At 36.9% G+C, this 17513-nt stretch overlaps 1 protein-coding gene across 2 annotated transcripts in view; it reads right to left on the bottom strand.

Annotated features, from left to right (window-relative positions):
* TPP2 (tripeptidyl peptidase 2) overlaps positions 1-17513 on the bottom strand; it is a 52686-nt gene that overhangs the window by 21139 nt on the left and 14034 nt on the right. For both annotated transcript variants that reach the window (XM_059839306.1, XM_059839307.1), the window contains exons 10-23: positions 16293-16392; positions 14133-14281; positions 13889-14004; positions 12125-12293; positions 10063-10220; positions 9478-9554; positions 8557-8663; positions 7626-7780; positions 6394-6510; positions 4742-4842; positions 2685-2781; positions 2274-2411; positions 749-993; positions 471-549 (exon numbers count right to left, since the gene is read on the bottom strand). In XM_059839306.1, the coding sequence (XP_059695289.1) occupies positions 471-549; positions 749-993; positions 2274-2411; positions 2685-2781; positions 4742-4842; positions 6394-6510; positions 7626-7780; positions 8557-8663; positions 9478-9554; positions 10063-10220; positions 12125-12293; positions 13889-14004; positions 14133-14281; positions 16293-16392 (1808 nt within the window). The remainder of the gene's footprint in view (positions 1-470; positions 550-748; positions 994-2273; positions 2412-2684; positions 2782-4741; positions 4843-6393; positions 6511-7625; positions 7781-8556; positions 8664-9477; positions 9555-10062; positions 10221-12124; positions 12294-13888; positions 14005-14132; positions 14282-16292; positions 16393-17513) is intronic.

Genomic DNA, 17513 nt, shown 5'->3' with positions numbered 1-17513 from the left:
CTACTTGGTAACAGTAACATATATGTGTTTAGAAAGCACGTGTTTCTGCTGAATATTGCATGCATTCAACCAAAGAGTATTACAGAACCAACATGCACATAACACTATATGCATGTATTTTTCATTCAAAAATTACATTAATAGGGAGTTACATAAGGTCAATTTTAAAGCCTCCACACCAACAAGAAAGCAGTTGCTTCTAGAAATAAAAGATTTTAGAGCAAAATAATTAAAACTCAAACTTTAGAAAATGCAATTAAATTTGAAATTAGAAGATGAAAACAATAACAGAACTACTTGGAAGTTATGCTGATTTTAAAATGAAACAACTGCTTCTAAAATGTATTATGTTACCAAACTGAAAGCTCTTTAAAGTACTAACCCCATACATTACAGCACTTCCTGGCATGCAATTTGCTTGCTAGAAAAAAATTCAGGAGAAAACCCCATCATCCATTCCATATACTCACAGCTTTCTTTCCAAGTTCTGTTTTAGACAGAGTAAGACTTCCTGCAAGATAACATCCTGGTCCTGCTCCTTTAGGTATTCTGTTCAAAGAAAGTAAGTTAAGTGTTAAAACCAGGTTCACTAAGGTTTCATGGAAACTACAATAAACATGCCAAACGGGGAAAGAGCAACATGAGGAATAACCAAGCCTGGACAGGCAGACACCATTAAAGTATCATTTTAGTGAGGTGCAGAGGCAGCTGCCTAGATGCAGATGAGAAAAACAACTTCGTAACTTACTTGTCATCAGGCAGGGATGTAACAAAGAATGGTTGACTGTGTTTCGGTGGTAATGTCAAACTGTTGGATTTCTTCTTCCCTAAGAGAGCAAGGCTGTGGTTTTCATAAATATCTAAGCTCAAGGTACTAGACAGCCTATGAGAAACAATAAATGGCAGGTCTTTGATACGATCCAGCTCACTGTTCTGCTCATGACGAATTTGTAACCGAATAGTGTAATCTCCTTTTTCCAGTTTCACAGAATACTGAAAGAAAAAAGTTCTCATAAATGCCAAGATTCAACATTTTACCATTTATAAAAAAGCCTCCAAACCCCAGAAATAAGACTGTCATGTTTTGAAAGCATTCTTTAATTTTTATCAACCTGACAGGGCTGTTTTGAGCAACAGTATGCTAAGTCTCCTTTCTGATACTGCTGCAGTTAAACAGAAAGCAGCCCCAAGTAGAAAAGAACAACAACTCAGAACTACCCTGCTCCTAGAATATCCCTCTCCTGGGCTAGGGAGTCATGCTTCCTGTTGGTATTTCTTCCTGGATTAAATAATTTAGAATTGTTTTAGAATCATCCTATGATGCACAACACCAGAGATCTACAGCATGACGGTCCACCAGGTCTAAGTAACAAAGCACTAGGGTGATGTTTAGATTTTATAGTATCTTAAAAATGCAGGTAAAGGAATAAAAGCTTACACAACGCAATTTCTGAAAGTAGTTTATAAACTGTAAAGCATGTCTTCTCTTGAAACTATCTTTCGTACACTTCCAGAATAATCAATCAATCTGTCAAAATTACCATTACAGTGATGATGTTCAAGTATGATTTTATATTGGTAAAATGTAGTTTCAAACAAAAAAATTATGAATAGTGTTTCTTTTATTAATTTTTTCCTTTTTAATTTTTTTTTTTACTTCTCCCTACTTCCCCCATGATCCAGGCACACAGTCTGTTAAGGCAGAAAGAGATTCTTGCAGAGGGTGGAGTATCTACAAGTGTTGTGCAAAAAACTTCTCTTTCAAAGATGGCAATGGGAAGCAAACAAAGCTGAAGCATTAAAAAAGCTGTTTGAAGATATCAACAGCACTGAGGACAGTGTTCATGAATACAGAAGCCCCTGCTCTATCAGCACACAAGTCAGACCTTTCCACCTTGCATAGAAATGTTTAAGGTATTGTCTTTGTAAAAAAACAAAACAAAGAACAACACGATTTTGAACTAATTTCTTGAAAAGCACCAGACAAAATCACAAGAAATGAGAAGTTAACAGCTTTTTCTTTTTCTCCTTCCTCAGGAGAGGAAAAAAAAATCATGGTCTATTTCATGGACACTTATCTTTTTCTGATACAAATACATCACCATTGAACCTTGTATGATTGCTTGTGAATACATAAGAACATTAAAATTATGCATCAGGACATGTAAAGAGCTAACAGGAGGCCTGGGAGATAAAAAAAAAAAAAAAAAAAAAAAAGAACATTTTCACAGTCTTCAGCAAAAAGAAGGTAAAATAAATACATTACTCTGTACCTGGTGTGGATAGGCATCTCCTGAACCCATTTGTCTTTTGTTCTGGTCAAAAATAATCCAGAGCTGACTATCAAATTCAGATTCATACAACAATTCACAAAGAAGTGGACAGCTTGGAGTTACTTCTCCACTCTTAGGCTATTAAAAGAAAGGTAAAAGCATTTAATCTACTACAGAATAAAACAACTAAAATCCTTACATACATATTCAAAAAGATAACTGAACTGTAGCATGTTTCAAACAACAGTAGCTTTTGAAGTGGACTAAGTTAGAATTTTGACCGTAGGGAGTCTAGAGTGTGACTCTAGACCTCCTTCCTGAGAGAAAGTAAGTTAAAATTAAGACCTCGTTAAAGAAAACATTATGTGTTAATAATAACTTTAAAAAACCCCCAACTAACATAACCCTTACCTGATGGAAGTTATAGGTCAAAATCATCTCATACAGTTGACGATTATTTGGTAAAATATCTCTGGATCCCAAAGGTTTTATTTTTGCACTCACTGGTCTGCAGTTAAACAACAAAAGGTTCTCTTAAAAAACATGTATCCTCTATCAAAATTGTCTTGCTTAAGTAGAAGCATGTTCTGAGATACAACTGAATTCAGCACATGCCATAACATCTCATATATTGTAACTATCCAAGCAGCATAAATTCCTCAGTTAAAATTAATGTCAGTCCAAAAACAAGGCTTAGCGACACTACAGACACTGCCAAAAAAAAGAAAAAAAAAAGAAAACTATGTAGTAGGCATGTCTAAATGCTCAAAATTAAAGGCCATGAAGTTTAAAGGAAAAAAAAATCAGGTTACATTTCTAGTATCCATGCTGAAATCAACACTTGTCTTTGTAACTGATTAATGGCACTGCAATTAGAAGACAGAAAAATTGATAATTCCTTTTAATAGAAGGTTGTGTCTTCAGAGAATGTAAGAAGCCTCCCAGTAATCTGAGTAGTAACACAGAAGAATGTATATTACAGTGTGTTTGTTAAGTCAGACACACTTGGGAAAAGCAGTCAAAGTTCAGGGCAGCCAAACATTTCAGACTTTAAACACCAAAAAATGTAAACAAAATAATAACGATATAGGAAAAATCTAGGCTTCAGAGATAAAGAATAGCAGAATCAGGGTGGTCTGGCATCATTTAAGTTTACTTTTCATTTATTAAATCAGATAACCTCTAACATCATCATCAGAATTTGTCTCTAAGGTTCTGCCAGCTCTTTCATTGTCAAGGGCAGAGAGACTAGTCACCCAGTAGGATTTGGGTGCTGGGTCAGACCACAAGTCTGTTTAACCCAGGTTTCCTAGTCTGGCAGACACTGGATAGACTGCTGACAGAAGTCTTAAGAACTGAGTAATACCACATAAGACATGATATGTCTCACGAACATTCACCCTGCCTCCAAGCATTTGAAACAAGAGACAGAATGAAAAGCCATTCAGTAATTCTCTCTCTGTGTCATGACTCATTAGTTCATTCAAGAGACGCTATTCCTGCCTTAATTTAAATACATAAATATTTCTCCATAGTTTACTTAATTGCAGTTCATTTACTGTCAGATGAGCAAGTAAAGAGCATGGCCATTTTTCCAACAAATAATGAGGTAAATATTAAGGGACTGTTTTATTACCTCATTTAGGGCACATCAAATGGATTATTTCTGAATCCAACACTAGGTGATATGTTCATTAAACTCCAGGCAATTCCAATTTGTCAATTCCATTTACAAGTACCCAAAAGCCTCAGACAGAGCCCAAGGTCTCCACTCACAGGCCCAAATAATGGAAAACTTTGGATTACTGACCACGGTGCAATTGTCCCACATCTCAAAAGTGCCACTTGAAGCACGTGGCATTTCTTTAACCTTCTGAAGTGACCAACTTTAATCACTGCTGCACCATTCAGAAATTTTCCAGCAAAGTTCTTTCCCCAAATCAGCATGCATTAAACTAACAAGGTAAACACAGCTTTCCCCCTAAAGATCTGCACCAGATTCTACAAAAACACTTTAAATATAGCAAGAGAGAGAGGACAGTTTTCCCAGGCCAAAATTTGGCAGGATCCCAAGCAGCTGTTTAGGGGAAAAAAAACGCAAGCCAAAACAAAACAAAAAAAACCAAAACAGCAAACAGTAGCACATAATAACTCCAATACCTCTACAAATTTTTTCTTTAGATTTTAAAGTACCTTTTACCTCTTCTGGAAGCAGTGGAATATTTTTGTAAATTTTTCTTCTTTCAAATTAGCTCAAGGAAAGTAATTTGTCTTTAAAAAGTCACCACAAAGAAGAGAATGCTGACAAATTAACTGATGCTGACAAATTAATTGATGCTTCCAAAGCTACTTTGAATTTGACAAGAATATTTTTGTAATCCTGAATTTCACTGCTAACGTGTCACTGTTTTAACTCTATATATGAGCAGTTTTCCCAGTCTCCCAAAACAGGTCCCCAGAAACTCTACCTGAGCGTTTGAACCCAGCTTTTCAGATTTATGCATGGAGCAATATCTTCGTATTTCAACAGGGACTGAACATCAAACCGTACGATGCCTTCTGAAGCGTGCTAGAAGAAGAGTACAGAGCAATTATGCTTCTGTGCACTTACAACAGTAGATGGGGACTACCTATTATGATCCCCAAAAATACAACATAAGCTGTAGTTATTTATACTTTAGCAAGTAATACTGTGTCATTTTGAAAGCGTCACAAGTGCATTTCTATTTTACAACAGCAGATAATACTGGGACTTGCAAAACATATGTAAATAAAACTTAAGCTCCAGTTGTTCATCTTTTCCCTTCCTAATTTAACTACTTTGTACAGAACTGTTATGACATACTACAGGCAGGATTACATTTGTATGTGCATTTAGGATTATTTACTTTCAATATGTAATTCAATATATACAATATAGACTATTAAAACAAGTATTTTATGGTGATTCCTAGGACCGTTAATACAGAATAGATTAACTGTGTAAAAGAGAAACAATACTGCATACACAGACTTGGTGATGGGCAAAATAATTTAAAAAGTTTATTTCTAGCAGAATCCCATGACAAAGACACTAGTATATGAGCACTATTGAAATTTATTTTATGTAAGTTCCCATGCTCAAAAAGGAACAGAAAGACTATTTGTATTCTCTTATTTTTCAGTGTCCATTATTCATTTGGTACAATCCTGCAAGGCTGGGGGCTGCTTCTGTGCATACTATCACTGACACATGTTTCTCTTTCTATTCTACCAGTTCAAGACCTGGTATCTTAACACTACGCATTATTTCTTCCTCAGTTTATTCAGCTCTTAGAGCCTATATACATCCAAATTCATCCACAGGAGAGCTACAATTTGCTCTGGAGTTTAGCTGAAAGAAAGGCAGGAGCCAAGACAGATCAGCATGCTGCTGCTTCCTGTAGGTACCCACTCTCAAAAGAGCTCTCTCCTGAGGGAGGCAGTGTCAAACCAAGCCAGGTTGCACAGGACAGCAAAGAACACAAGTACTGTAGATATCACACTAACACATTAAGCAACTTTTTCAACCCTTTAGTATCACAGAACACTAGGAATCATGACACTGCCCCACCCACTGTATCTTCAACTACCCTAAATGATGACTCTCAAGCCAATCACCACATCTCAACAGAACACTGTAAAGAAAATAAATTTTAAGGAAATTTTACTCTGAATATGGTATAGAGTGCTGTTGTTTTAGCAATGGTAGTCTAGATATTTAAGTACAAGAACTGTGGTCCCAGCAAAGTTTATTCACATAAAACACTTGGTACTGTAAACATATTTATATTTTCAGCCTTTTAGTATGTTTTATGTACTGGTGTTGAATTTAGGTTTTTTGTTTGGGTTTTTTTCCTTTCTTTTTTCACTAGTGGTTTATAATGAAAAGGCATAGAAAAAAAATCATAAATAATGGTAACTGGCACTTCTCTGGCACCGAACTCCAACTTAACAACTTTTAAGAGAGAACATGAAAGTCTTATGTACAAAAATACTTTCACTGTTTCTAAATTCAGGCAAGAAGGAAGAAAAGCTCTTTTTTTTCTCAGAAACCATAGGATTTCACAGTAATTCAATATAAGCACTGTGGAAAACTTACCATGTTTAGCTGAGGAGCACCACAAAGAACACCATGGAAAGAAATTGTGTAATTAATGCTAACATCACTAAGGCTTGCCCACCACCGAGCAACGCAAAATTCAATGGTTTTTCCAGCCTGGGTAAAAAAAGCACAAAGTTAGACTCCAGCTCCCATTTTCCTCTTCTATTGACCCCAGCCTCCCAAAACCCAACCAAAAAAACCCCAAAAAACAGAGTACAACTCAAAAAAGACCTCTTATGTCCAGTTTACTCCAACTGTACAGATTTGTACAGTACCAAGTAAGACATTATACTTGGTTCAGAAAACATAAGAGAATTCCAACAAAACAGCATGACTGACAAATGCTTTGAAACAAGGAGTGCCAGGGTATACCCTACACAGGAAGGCACTGCTTTTAAATGTTCTGTCTTCTATTCTTATCCCTCAAACTAGGCAGACAGGTTAGTTCATAGATCAGTGTAATGTGTGTCCCCTAAAAAACATGCATTAGAAAAAGAAATCTCACTCGATCCCTAAGTACGATGACACAAAACTTGAGAGGTTTGAGATAGTTTTGCCTGGTTGGTGGGGTTTTCTGGGTTTTTCTTGTTTCAGTTTTTAAATAAAATGACAAAATGTGTCAATGGGACCAACATAGCTTGTGGTCCCCCACCTGATATTTCCACAGAGGGTAAGGGACTGAATTGCACAAGAATTATAACTACCCTTTGGCATTAGAGCTATACAACTAAACTGAGCAAAGCAGGGGACAAACTTGAAGGAAGCTCTGTTACCTACACCCCTGAACTGCTACTTAATTCCCTGACTGTTTTGGATTCTTGAGCTAGCATTACCCAAGCTAAGACTCCTGTACCTAGGATGTATGAATGTGAGTGAGTCAGTTACCCCTGGCTTCAAGATGAAGATGTCCCAGACTACTGCATTAACCACTAAAGGCAAAATAAGCTAACTATCCAACAAGGCATGGCTCCTACTTGAAAGGGAAACAAACTGCTCTGCGTAAACAAACACAACCAAATTGCAGAGATTAACATGTATTATATTACTAAATAGCTCAGAAACATTAGCAAGCTGTTAGAGATCTTTTCAAAACTGAAAATCAGATGCATTGGCTACTGTAACAAACACACAAAGTCTTGGGATTGGGGTTTTTCTCTGAGAAAAAAATCCCAAATATGTTATACTGTACTGACACATTATTTTATTTACTCCACCCCAAGGTAACTTACTAAGACAGGAAATGCTTCAATGACTGAGCCTTTTTCTGGTAAGGATGAAAATTTGTAGAACTCATGACTTCTGTATGCTTTTTGCTTCACAAGCTGAACAGCATGAAGCACAAACTTGGCAGTCACATCAGCTGAACACGAACAAACTGTCACTTCTAGATTAAAGAAAAAGAAATTTAGTTTGAAGACACAAGAATTTTAGAAGAAAAGCAGAGAAACACTACTTTCACAAGCAATTTGTAATTTCAGAAGTTATGCAGAACGCCAAGTGGCTCCACATGTGAAAAGTACTTATACATCAGTTAATTTCAAAAGCTCTTTCAGGTTAAAAAACCAGCTAAATTCAGAGGATGATTAAAGAGAAACATGTCTCAATTAAATGGTGAAAATAAATCAGATAGTGCAGATGTATTATCTGCATAGGACAGACTACTGAATTGCAAAATAAAGAGTCCTATCACTAACTTCAGTCTAAATGAAAGATTTTTGAAAGGATTATTGTTTAGTAATTTCACAAGGAAAGACAGAGAAAAAACCCCTTCTTCTCCTTCTTGCAAAATTGTGAGATTTTTACCCATTGTGAAAATCACATTTTCTTCAGTTATGACTTCTTTCAACACTACATCCATACACCTTAAAAACTAGGTAAGCCTCAGACAGTGATACTTTTCCATAAACATGGACCATCCCGCCACCTATACACAACCACTTCAGATTGTTATTAGCTGGTTTCTTTAAGACGTTGAATCAAGATCCTACTATACCAAAAACCGTGAAATAACTCAAAATCACTCATCTAAGACCTTAAAAATCAAACAAATATTTACATATTCATGGACCAATACAGGCAGAACTAAAAATTATTTAAAACCAACTTTGACCACATTAACTAAATAAAATTTGCATCTGTCAGACTTGACAATTTCCTTACCAGCCCATGTAGCTCCCTGGGGAACGTCAATGAAGTGCCTTCGGATCTGACCAGGTTTAAAATGGACATCTGTGTATGTCAGGTCATAGCTTGATGATTCATCTACTCTGTATGTCAAAAGAAAACCACAAATAGTAGTCAAACAAGCTGTGAAGCCAATTTTGGAAGCATTTTTAAATGCAAAAATACTCTAAAAATGTGTACAGTGAGGATATTTAGTCTTTAACACCCATTATATTAATCCTACTAATACAGAATCTGACAGTAAAATGTATCAAAAAGATTTAAAATCCACCACACTATGTAAATACCTTCCCCAGAATTACAGTGCCTAAACAGAATTATCACAAAATCCTCATTTTCAGTGGATCTGCTTTTCCTGGCTGAGTGAACTGCCACTGAAGTGAGCTAAAGAATGGAAGTAGCAATATTTCCATGAACGAGTTAGAGAACAGTTACTTTGTCTTTCAGTGCAGACTGTCCATCAAACAAGTTTAATAAAATATTCTCCTTCCTTATCAACATCACTTAAGTCTTATTTTTAACCCAAAGATGGGCACAATACCAACTCTAAACTCACTGTATTGAAGTTATGATCAAAGCTTATCCCCATGTATACAATGGCCAAATAATGCCCTCTGGCTCTACGTAGTCTACTTCCTCAGGCAGAAATGAAAAACCAAACTCCATCTGACCTACATATATGAACAGTACATTGATTGATACTTTGGTCAACAAGCCAGACGGCATCTGTATGCTGATAGAACAGGAAGCTGCTGCCACTGTGGCTAAGCCCACCAGCACACACTGGTGTCATGACCAAACTATAAAAAATGCCACAACTGCATAAGCCTGCTGTAAGAATCTTTCCAGGTTTTTGTAGAAAGTCCAGGAACTCTCAAGAGTTCTGGATTTACTCACCTTGTTGGTATAACAACAGTGATAGGAACTCTGAACAAAGGGCCTGCATTAGGCATTGCTGTATCATATCCACACACCTAACAAAATAAAATACAACAACTCAAAATCTGTAGTCAAAATCAAACTATAGAAGACAACATTCAACTTAAACCAGCTGCAGAGTATTTTGGATCTTTGTAGTTGTCACTGAGGAGAAAAGGTCATTTGAGCACTGTCCCCTAGAAATAGTAAAACACCAACAATCACTGTGGAAAAAAATGATATTTTTCCCATTTTGACTCATTTTACCAGAGAGAAAAAACTTAATGGTTATTTATTTGGCTTATGCTTTCTATATGCTCTTATTTTTCAAAAACAGATACTCAAAGTTCTATAGACATGTGCTATAGAACATTGTATAGCCCAACTATTGCTGAACTCTGGCTTCAGTCTGTATAGACTGAAAGATACTGCGGCACTACTTTCTGGTCAGCAAAGCTCAAAGATTTTATTTCCCTAAATATTATTTCTATAAAATGTTGATAGAGACCCCATAAGGACAGACAAGGGCACAAAATCTTGCTCAGAACACCAGTACTTCCATACCTCTGTATAATGTACTCCTCCACTCAGGCCACGTGGATCCACACGAATATTTATGTGTCGACACTGGTTCATGAGTTCTAAATGACTAGGACACTGGACCCATGGTGCATTTGAAGTTAAAGCTAAATGAAGCTGGAGAGATATTCTTTCAGTGTTTTCTGTCAGGAAACAAATTATAAAATTAATTCAGTAATACAGACATGGGCACAGAGTCCACTGTAACAGTATTTGCCGTTAAAATACACACATTGGCAAAATATAATAGGAACCAATTCCTCAGGGCCCCTGGATCTCTGATTCTGCACAAAGGGAGTGTTCTATATTACTTCTTTTAACTTGACAACAAAAGAAAAGCAGCAGTAGGCAGTAAAATAAAGGTGGTATCCAGCTCTGAAATTCCTTTCCCCTGAAACAGTCAAACCTGACAAAGCCAAAGGTAGGCTGGTAAGCAAGGCTACCCACAACAGAGTCTGGAACCAGGTATAAACTTCCTGCTATAGATAAAGTGTTGCTTAATGCAGAGAAATACAATAAAAAGCAATCACATTGATTCTGAATGCTATGCTAATTACCAAACTACATTATAAAGCATACTAAGCAAGAGGTAAAGTCTATTAAAATTACTATGACAATCTAGTCAGACTTTGCAAACAGTCAGTCTGGCAGATTCTGCAAACTAGCTTTTATGCCAAAAAATGCTATGCATTAAGGCACAGCTTCCAGAAAAGCATCCAGAGCAGTTGAAATGTTGAAAAGTTTTAGTTATTAGCAGCTTCTTCCTGCTCAAAAGATTAATGACACTTTGAAATTTTTTTTTAGTTTTAGTCCTAATTAAGCTTATCTTAATTTTCAGACATTTCATCACACCTAGATTAAGCAGAGAAAAGAACACTCTATTATAAGTCCAGCAGAAGAAATAAAAGCTTGAAGCGAGCCTCAACAGACAAACTGAGCAATCAGCCTCCCTAAACTCTTATTTACAGTTTCTCAAACTTGAAGACACCAGACACAGCACAGAAATAACTAGAGAAAACAGGTACCAGGGAAAACTAGGGAAACAACATCTGTGCACCAGTGCCAGTCATCCATCGCAAATGCCTAACTGCTTCTAGATTGCTTATTTCCTGCAGAAGTCTAGTGAACAATTATTTTGTGTCACACATTTAATTTAAAATGCACTGACTACAGTGTAAGCTGTCAAGCAACTAAGTTATCTGGAGTCAGTAACCTGCCCCAATTCATACCCTTTCTGCCCCTAAATAAACTCATCCATTCATCACATGCCAATCTTCTTGATGACCACTGGTTTTAGGAAAGGAATAAACTTAGTAACAAGCTCTCACATGGCTCCCTTCCCAAATACAACAGAATTCAGTCTCTCAGTGTGTTCCAATTTTTATTAAATAAAGCAGGGCAAAAGGGTTTGCAGAAAAAAAGGTTAAACCTTATTTTCATCTACACAAGTTATTTTTACCCTTTTAGTAATAAAATCCATATAAATTCCTGTATTCCTAGATACCCTTAGATATCTTCATTAATTATTAGATAGTGAATGGAAGTCTAATTTGTTAAACAAGATTTTTCTCAGGTTGTGAAAACGTAGATAAAGTCCAAATCTAGAATTTATAGTCTTTAAATAACTGAGAAACTAATTTATGGGTGCTTTCATCTTTAGAGCAATCATCAACCTCTACCAAAAGTTATCTACAATACAAACCCTGAAGTTCTGTAATTTCATCAAACGTCAGGGATCTATGACTATTCTTCTCTGTTTCTCCAGAGTCCCCCAACCTAACTTCAAATTTCTACAGAACAAAAAGATCTCTTTTTTAGTGAGAGGAAGCATTGAAGCAACAATCTCCTCAAACAATATGAAAGCCCTACAGGCCAGTCTGAGGTTGAAATGGAAAATTTGTTTATTTTGCACATCTTCCTTGACCACGAAACTTATGGTTATACTGACTCCTTTTACAGTACAGGTTCCTATCACTCATCATTATCATGGCTTTTTGTTTCAAGTTTGTATTTCTCTACACCTCCACCTACTAAAGCTCTTTCCTACCTGTATTCTCAGGAAAGACAGGTTCTATGCCAACCCCATGATCAGATGGTGCCACAATCTGGGCTGGATCTCTGAGGTAGATTCCACGGTTGCTGCCTACAGTAACTGTGAAGCCGATGTTACTTGTGAATGATGAATTCTGAATGAGGTAGTCATAGGCTTTATCAACCTGTTAGAAAGAGCAAATTCTAAATTAACAAATTTCAACTTGATAGCAATTTATGCATGTTCTCTTCAATATGAAATGTTTAGCAAGCACAGTAAGAAGCAGTGAAGTACCTCACATGCTATATCAGAGCAACGTGCAACTACAAGATACTCAGTACAGAAAATGAGGCAATTTTCGCAGTCTGCAAGGGCCACAGAGAGCCCAGAAAGCCAAGAACATTTCAGAAAACAAACAAGGCCAAGTCTCCTCTGCTACAAATCCACAAAAAGATTCCTATTCAGAGATGACACTGAAGAAGACCCAAGGCCCAAACCTACTATTCTAATTTAGGTGACTTTTTTGTAGGTGAAGCAACACTAGTCAAAACATTTAAAACTTTTATACAATAAGAAGCTGAGCAGTTAAAAAAAGACAGGCAATGGAATACCCATACAAGTCTTATAAATTGAAATGAAGTAAAAGAACCAGGTCATGAATCCAGCTCTCGGTTTAAGTACATGAGCTGTCACAATAAACTCACATAACAAATTCATCTTCTTGTTTTAAAAAGACACCTTTCCACCTCACTTGCTATTTAACTGACTACAAAAATCTTAAATTCTCTTCTACTTGACAGCAAGGTACCTTCACCAGTGAAGATTAGGGCACTCTCCTTTGAGACAAGTGGACATACAACACCTCATCTCCAAGTTCAATTCTAATCACATTTTAACACATAATTTAATCAAAGGCTACTAAAACACCAAGTATGATTGGTGCATTTTATTTTTATTTAGTATAGCTACAACCACTGCTGCCTTCTGTATCAAACTCAGCATTACAGATGTGCTTAATAGACATTACTTACTAGGTTCTAGCATCTCCAAAACTTGAATTTTGGGCTAAGCACTTAATAGCTGGCATTTTGAAGCACAAGAGAAAAATCTTAGTACTTCTATTAGGCTAGGACAGGAGTGACTGTAGGCAAAAACCAGGCCCAGCTCTGTAAGAACATAAGCTATTGCACAGGGAGACAGTCAGTATGCCTTTACCACACAGAGGATCACATCACAAATTTCCAAACTACTCTGAAGCCCACAGGAAACTATGAGCACTCAGACTATTTAGTGCAGACCTGCAGCAAAGTCACTGTACAACTGCAGCTGTACTTTTCTATGAACAGCATGGGTATCTGTTTTCACTGCCCAGAACTTACTTTTCTCTGAATAGAACAAGTTCAACTGTCTCTGACAATACTTAATAACGTTTTTGGACATTAGGACAGAATTTAGGCACCCATGTGGCACCTAAATCCACATGTGGGTGATAAAAACCTATATCCCACTTTTATGTACATGTATCTTTTTGATCAGCCTAAGAATGCGTCCAGTTACCACATTTATTTTACAGTAACTGCATGCTGAAACTGGAAGAACCTTCTCATTCCTCCTCCCCTCCCACTACATTCCCTTCCTCTCCCCCAGAGAGATTTGAGAATCAAGTAGCATGGAACAAACTGAGTGAGATCACCTTAAAAGCTGTTCTGGCTGTTTTGTGGGTTAGTTTTTCACCAGCAGTTATTTATATTGTATTGGTTCTTTTTTTCTTTCAAATACCTGAATAATACCATGTCCTTGTGCAAATACTTCTATGTTTTCAGCTTTCACTGCAGTATTTTCTAATGCTCTTCTGACAGAATGAACAGTGTAATGAACATTATTAGCTTTGAGTCCTGAAATTAAAAATAAGGGTGTTACTGGATACAACAAAATATTTGAAAGTGACAGTATTTTTTTAAGAGGAAAAAGTATCTAACCTCTTTTAGATGATGCATCTATGTTTAACATTGTAGCACTTTACCTGACAATACTAACGCAATGCCTCCACATGCATTGGGAGAAGACATGGATGTGCCATTCATGAGCTGTGTTCCTCGCAGAGTCCAGTTTGGAACAGAAGCAATAGCACCTCCTGGCGCACTGATACTTACTCCAAGGGCTCCATCAGTGCTAGCATTAAAAAGCAATGGTTAAAACACCAACTCTTTTTTTTTTTCCCCCAAATTTAAGGTAAAGTTGTTAGTACACTTTAAAAAAAAAGTTTGCTTTAGAGAATACTCACTTCATTTTACTTCACTAAATCCATTAACCCATTAAACCCAAGAAAAAGCTTTCCACCAACTAACAATTTAAAATGTCATGTTAATCATCAGCTGTGCCTGTTTTACAGTGAGAAGTTTCTAAATTTTCACTCCTTCAATATTCTCCACCAGGCTTGAGTTTAGCCAGCAGAATACTTTCTGGGATTTGAAATACAAAATGCACACAAACCAATCTATTAAACACTTCAATAAATAAATTAGTATTCCACTTAGCCTATTCAATGGTTATTGCTTCTAAAGAAAAATAGTAAAAGGGGGAGGAAGGCTAGAAAAGATCCAAAACCTAGACTTCTAATTTTGCATGCTGACAGTTTACTACCAGGTTAAGTTTTGAATTTACAAGCCTGAGACAAGAGGGCAAGGGGAGAATACATAAAAAGTAATGTCAAGACATAGGTCATCAGCTGGGCCTAATCCCTAAACCCCACTTCTTTCACACGCATATTTAGGAACAGAGCAACTGTGTGCCTATGGCACAGTTAAAATAGCATCTAGTTTTCAACTCTGTGAGCCAGATATGCTCCATCTTTCTTGCTCTGGATAGACAAAAATTGGACTGCTTGAATAAGGACAGCCCTGTGCCTGAGCTACTCAGTTCTGTAGAGAGGCAGGATATTTTAGGGTACTTATATCCCACACTAACACCTTCATATGTCTAAAATCTGTTTGAAATCAGAATATTCCAAGTATGATACAGCAATGTGATGTTTGGACATATTTTATGACAGCCATACATAAACTCATAAAAAGGTTCTGCATCCCAACACCTTGGGACAAGCATCGCAGAGCACATCTGCCTGAAAGCCTCCACTGCTTACTGGGACTGACTGATCCCTACATCAAGACTGCTCTAGCAAACTTTAGGAACTCTCCAGTAATCTGCATACTGCACCCTAAACAAGGAGAATCCTCCTTTGGCCAGACTTGGCCTTTCAGCTGACTACTTTACAGGGCACAGTGACTAAGCACACAAAAAGGGATCTATAAATGTATGTGTATGTGTGTGTGTGTGTGTGTGTGTGTGTGTCTCCATCAAAATTAATTACAAATCCATCTCCCTTTCTCAGCTGAAGGTAGAGAGCACATTTCTCTTTTCCCTACACAAAACATGACAATCTTTCATAGTAAGATTCTTGAAACAATATACTTGCCTGTAAATATACAAATGCCATAACAGCTAGAGAACAATTCCAAAGTCTAAACACTGGCAAGAACTTAAGAAGAGATGTTACTATTTTTTTTCTCTGTTTGTCTATCACATTTCTATCAGATGCTTCTGAGAAATGAAATAAAAATTGGAGTTTACATTGCCCTTAAAATTTCTTTCACACATATTTCAGAAAATTTTCTGTAGTGTAAGGTAGAAAGCAATTTTTTCTGCCTACTCACACCTCTACTGAACTCAAACAAAACCCTTGAGCAAATTACGCCATCACAGCAATGTCACTGAAGCCAGAAGTAACACCACTACAGTAACAGTATTTATTTTAATCTTCATAAATTATAGCACATTTAACTTCACCACACTAACCTAATGAAATAAATGCTATAGAGAAAAAGTAAATTAAAAAATGCAAACAAATTTCCAAACAACCTTTCACTAACTTTTATCATCTCTGAATAGATCTGCACCCAAATACTTTTATGGAAAATACAGACTGCTGAGGGAGTTCCATGCTACACCCTCTCCTCCAGGAGTTCTAGACCCCAATACACAAAAGTGTTACCAGAAGAGCAGGCTAGTTATGCTCTTTCCATAGGAAAGAAATACTTCCATTTTGTATTAGTGACCAATTTTAGATTTTGAGTTATATCACCTGAACCCCAAAGTTATCAATTGTTCTTGGAATATAACCTACCTAGGCCCTCTGGATGACCAAGTGTACTGATTTGCTGGCAGTTTTTCTCTCAAAGAGTATTCAGCAACCATCATGTCAGGTGACACGTAGGCACCAACACCTGTAAAAAGCATTCAAGCATTTTAGATGTAATATGAATTTTTACTAAGAGCTAAAGTAAAATTCTTCTGTGGTTTAAATTCTTTATGAGAATTCTTGCTTGACATTTAAAATGGAAACACACATTTTCCATCTCATTAAATCCAGATATTTTTGCAAGACAAGTGTAAAGCATCACGCTATGCAGTAAAAATGCTGATGGGCACACTGTATAATAGTAAAATATCACACAAAATTCCAAGTTTCACTTTTATTCAGGTGGAATATAACCTTCTATACTTCTTTCTCAACAGGTAACTTGTACATTTCTTCTCCCTCTCCTGCACCTCTTTCCTCTGTTTACACTGCTCTGCCACAAACTACAACTGCATGTCAGAGCAATTCACGTGAATTGGTTCATGTTCACGTGGCTCCCAGCAACACCCCCTGGAGCAAATGGCCACATCCACACATCTCAGTCAGGAGACAGTCTTTACTGAGTATCAGTTCCAAGTACACAGAGTATGTAAATGACTGCATCAAAGCCTGATAAAGTAGCAACTGTAGAAGAGAATGCCAAGGATGTACACTGCAACTATGATTTTGTTTACAGCACAAGCATGGTGGTACAAAACTACCATACCAAGCTGACAAATTTGGCAAGGCCCGTGTCTGTCTGTGTGAACTAAGCCAACCTGTCATCTGTATTTTGCTTTACCCTCAAAAAAAACAAAAACTCTATCTGGTTCTCTCCAGATGGAGGACAGGAGCAAGCTACTTGGCGTGCAGAGTGAATAATCACGCCGTCTCTAGAGTGATACAACTAAGCTGAATTGACAGAGTAGATGCACTGTAAGAGCAAAGCCAGTGCAGACCTGAAAAGAGCTTGTTAGTTCCAGTTCCAACCCCCAGTCTCAGGAGTGAATTAATAGCAGATTAACTTCCAGAAAGTAATCAGCATTAATTCTACTAGCTGCCCTGGAATAGCAGCTCTCCAGCTTCCAAGGCTTCACACTAGTCTCCTTACATACTGGTCTCCTTGCATAAGAATTCTGACACTTAAAAAGCATCTTGTGTAATGCAGCAGTGAGACAAAGAATTTATTTACAAATTAAGACTAAGGAAGTTACTCCTAAATGCCAG

Source organism: Haemorhous mexicanus, chromosome 2 (genome assembly GCF_027477595.1).
Source record: "Haemorhous mexicanus isolate bHaeMex1 chromosome 2, bHaeMex1.pri, whole genome shotgun sequence".
Lineage (NCBI taxonomy): Eukaryota > Metazoa > Chordata > Aves > Passeriformes > Fringillidae > Haemorhous > Haemorhous mexicanus.
This window is presented reverse-complemented; position numbering and strand designations above follow the sequence as displayed.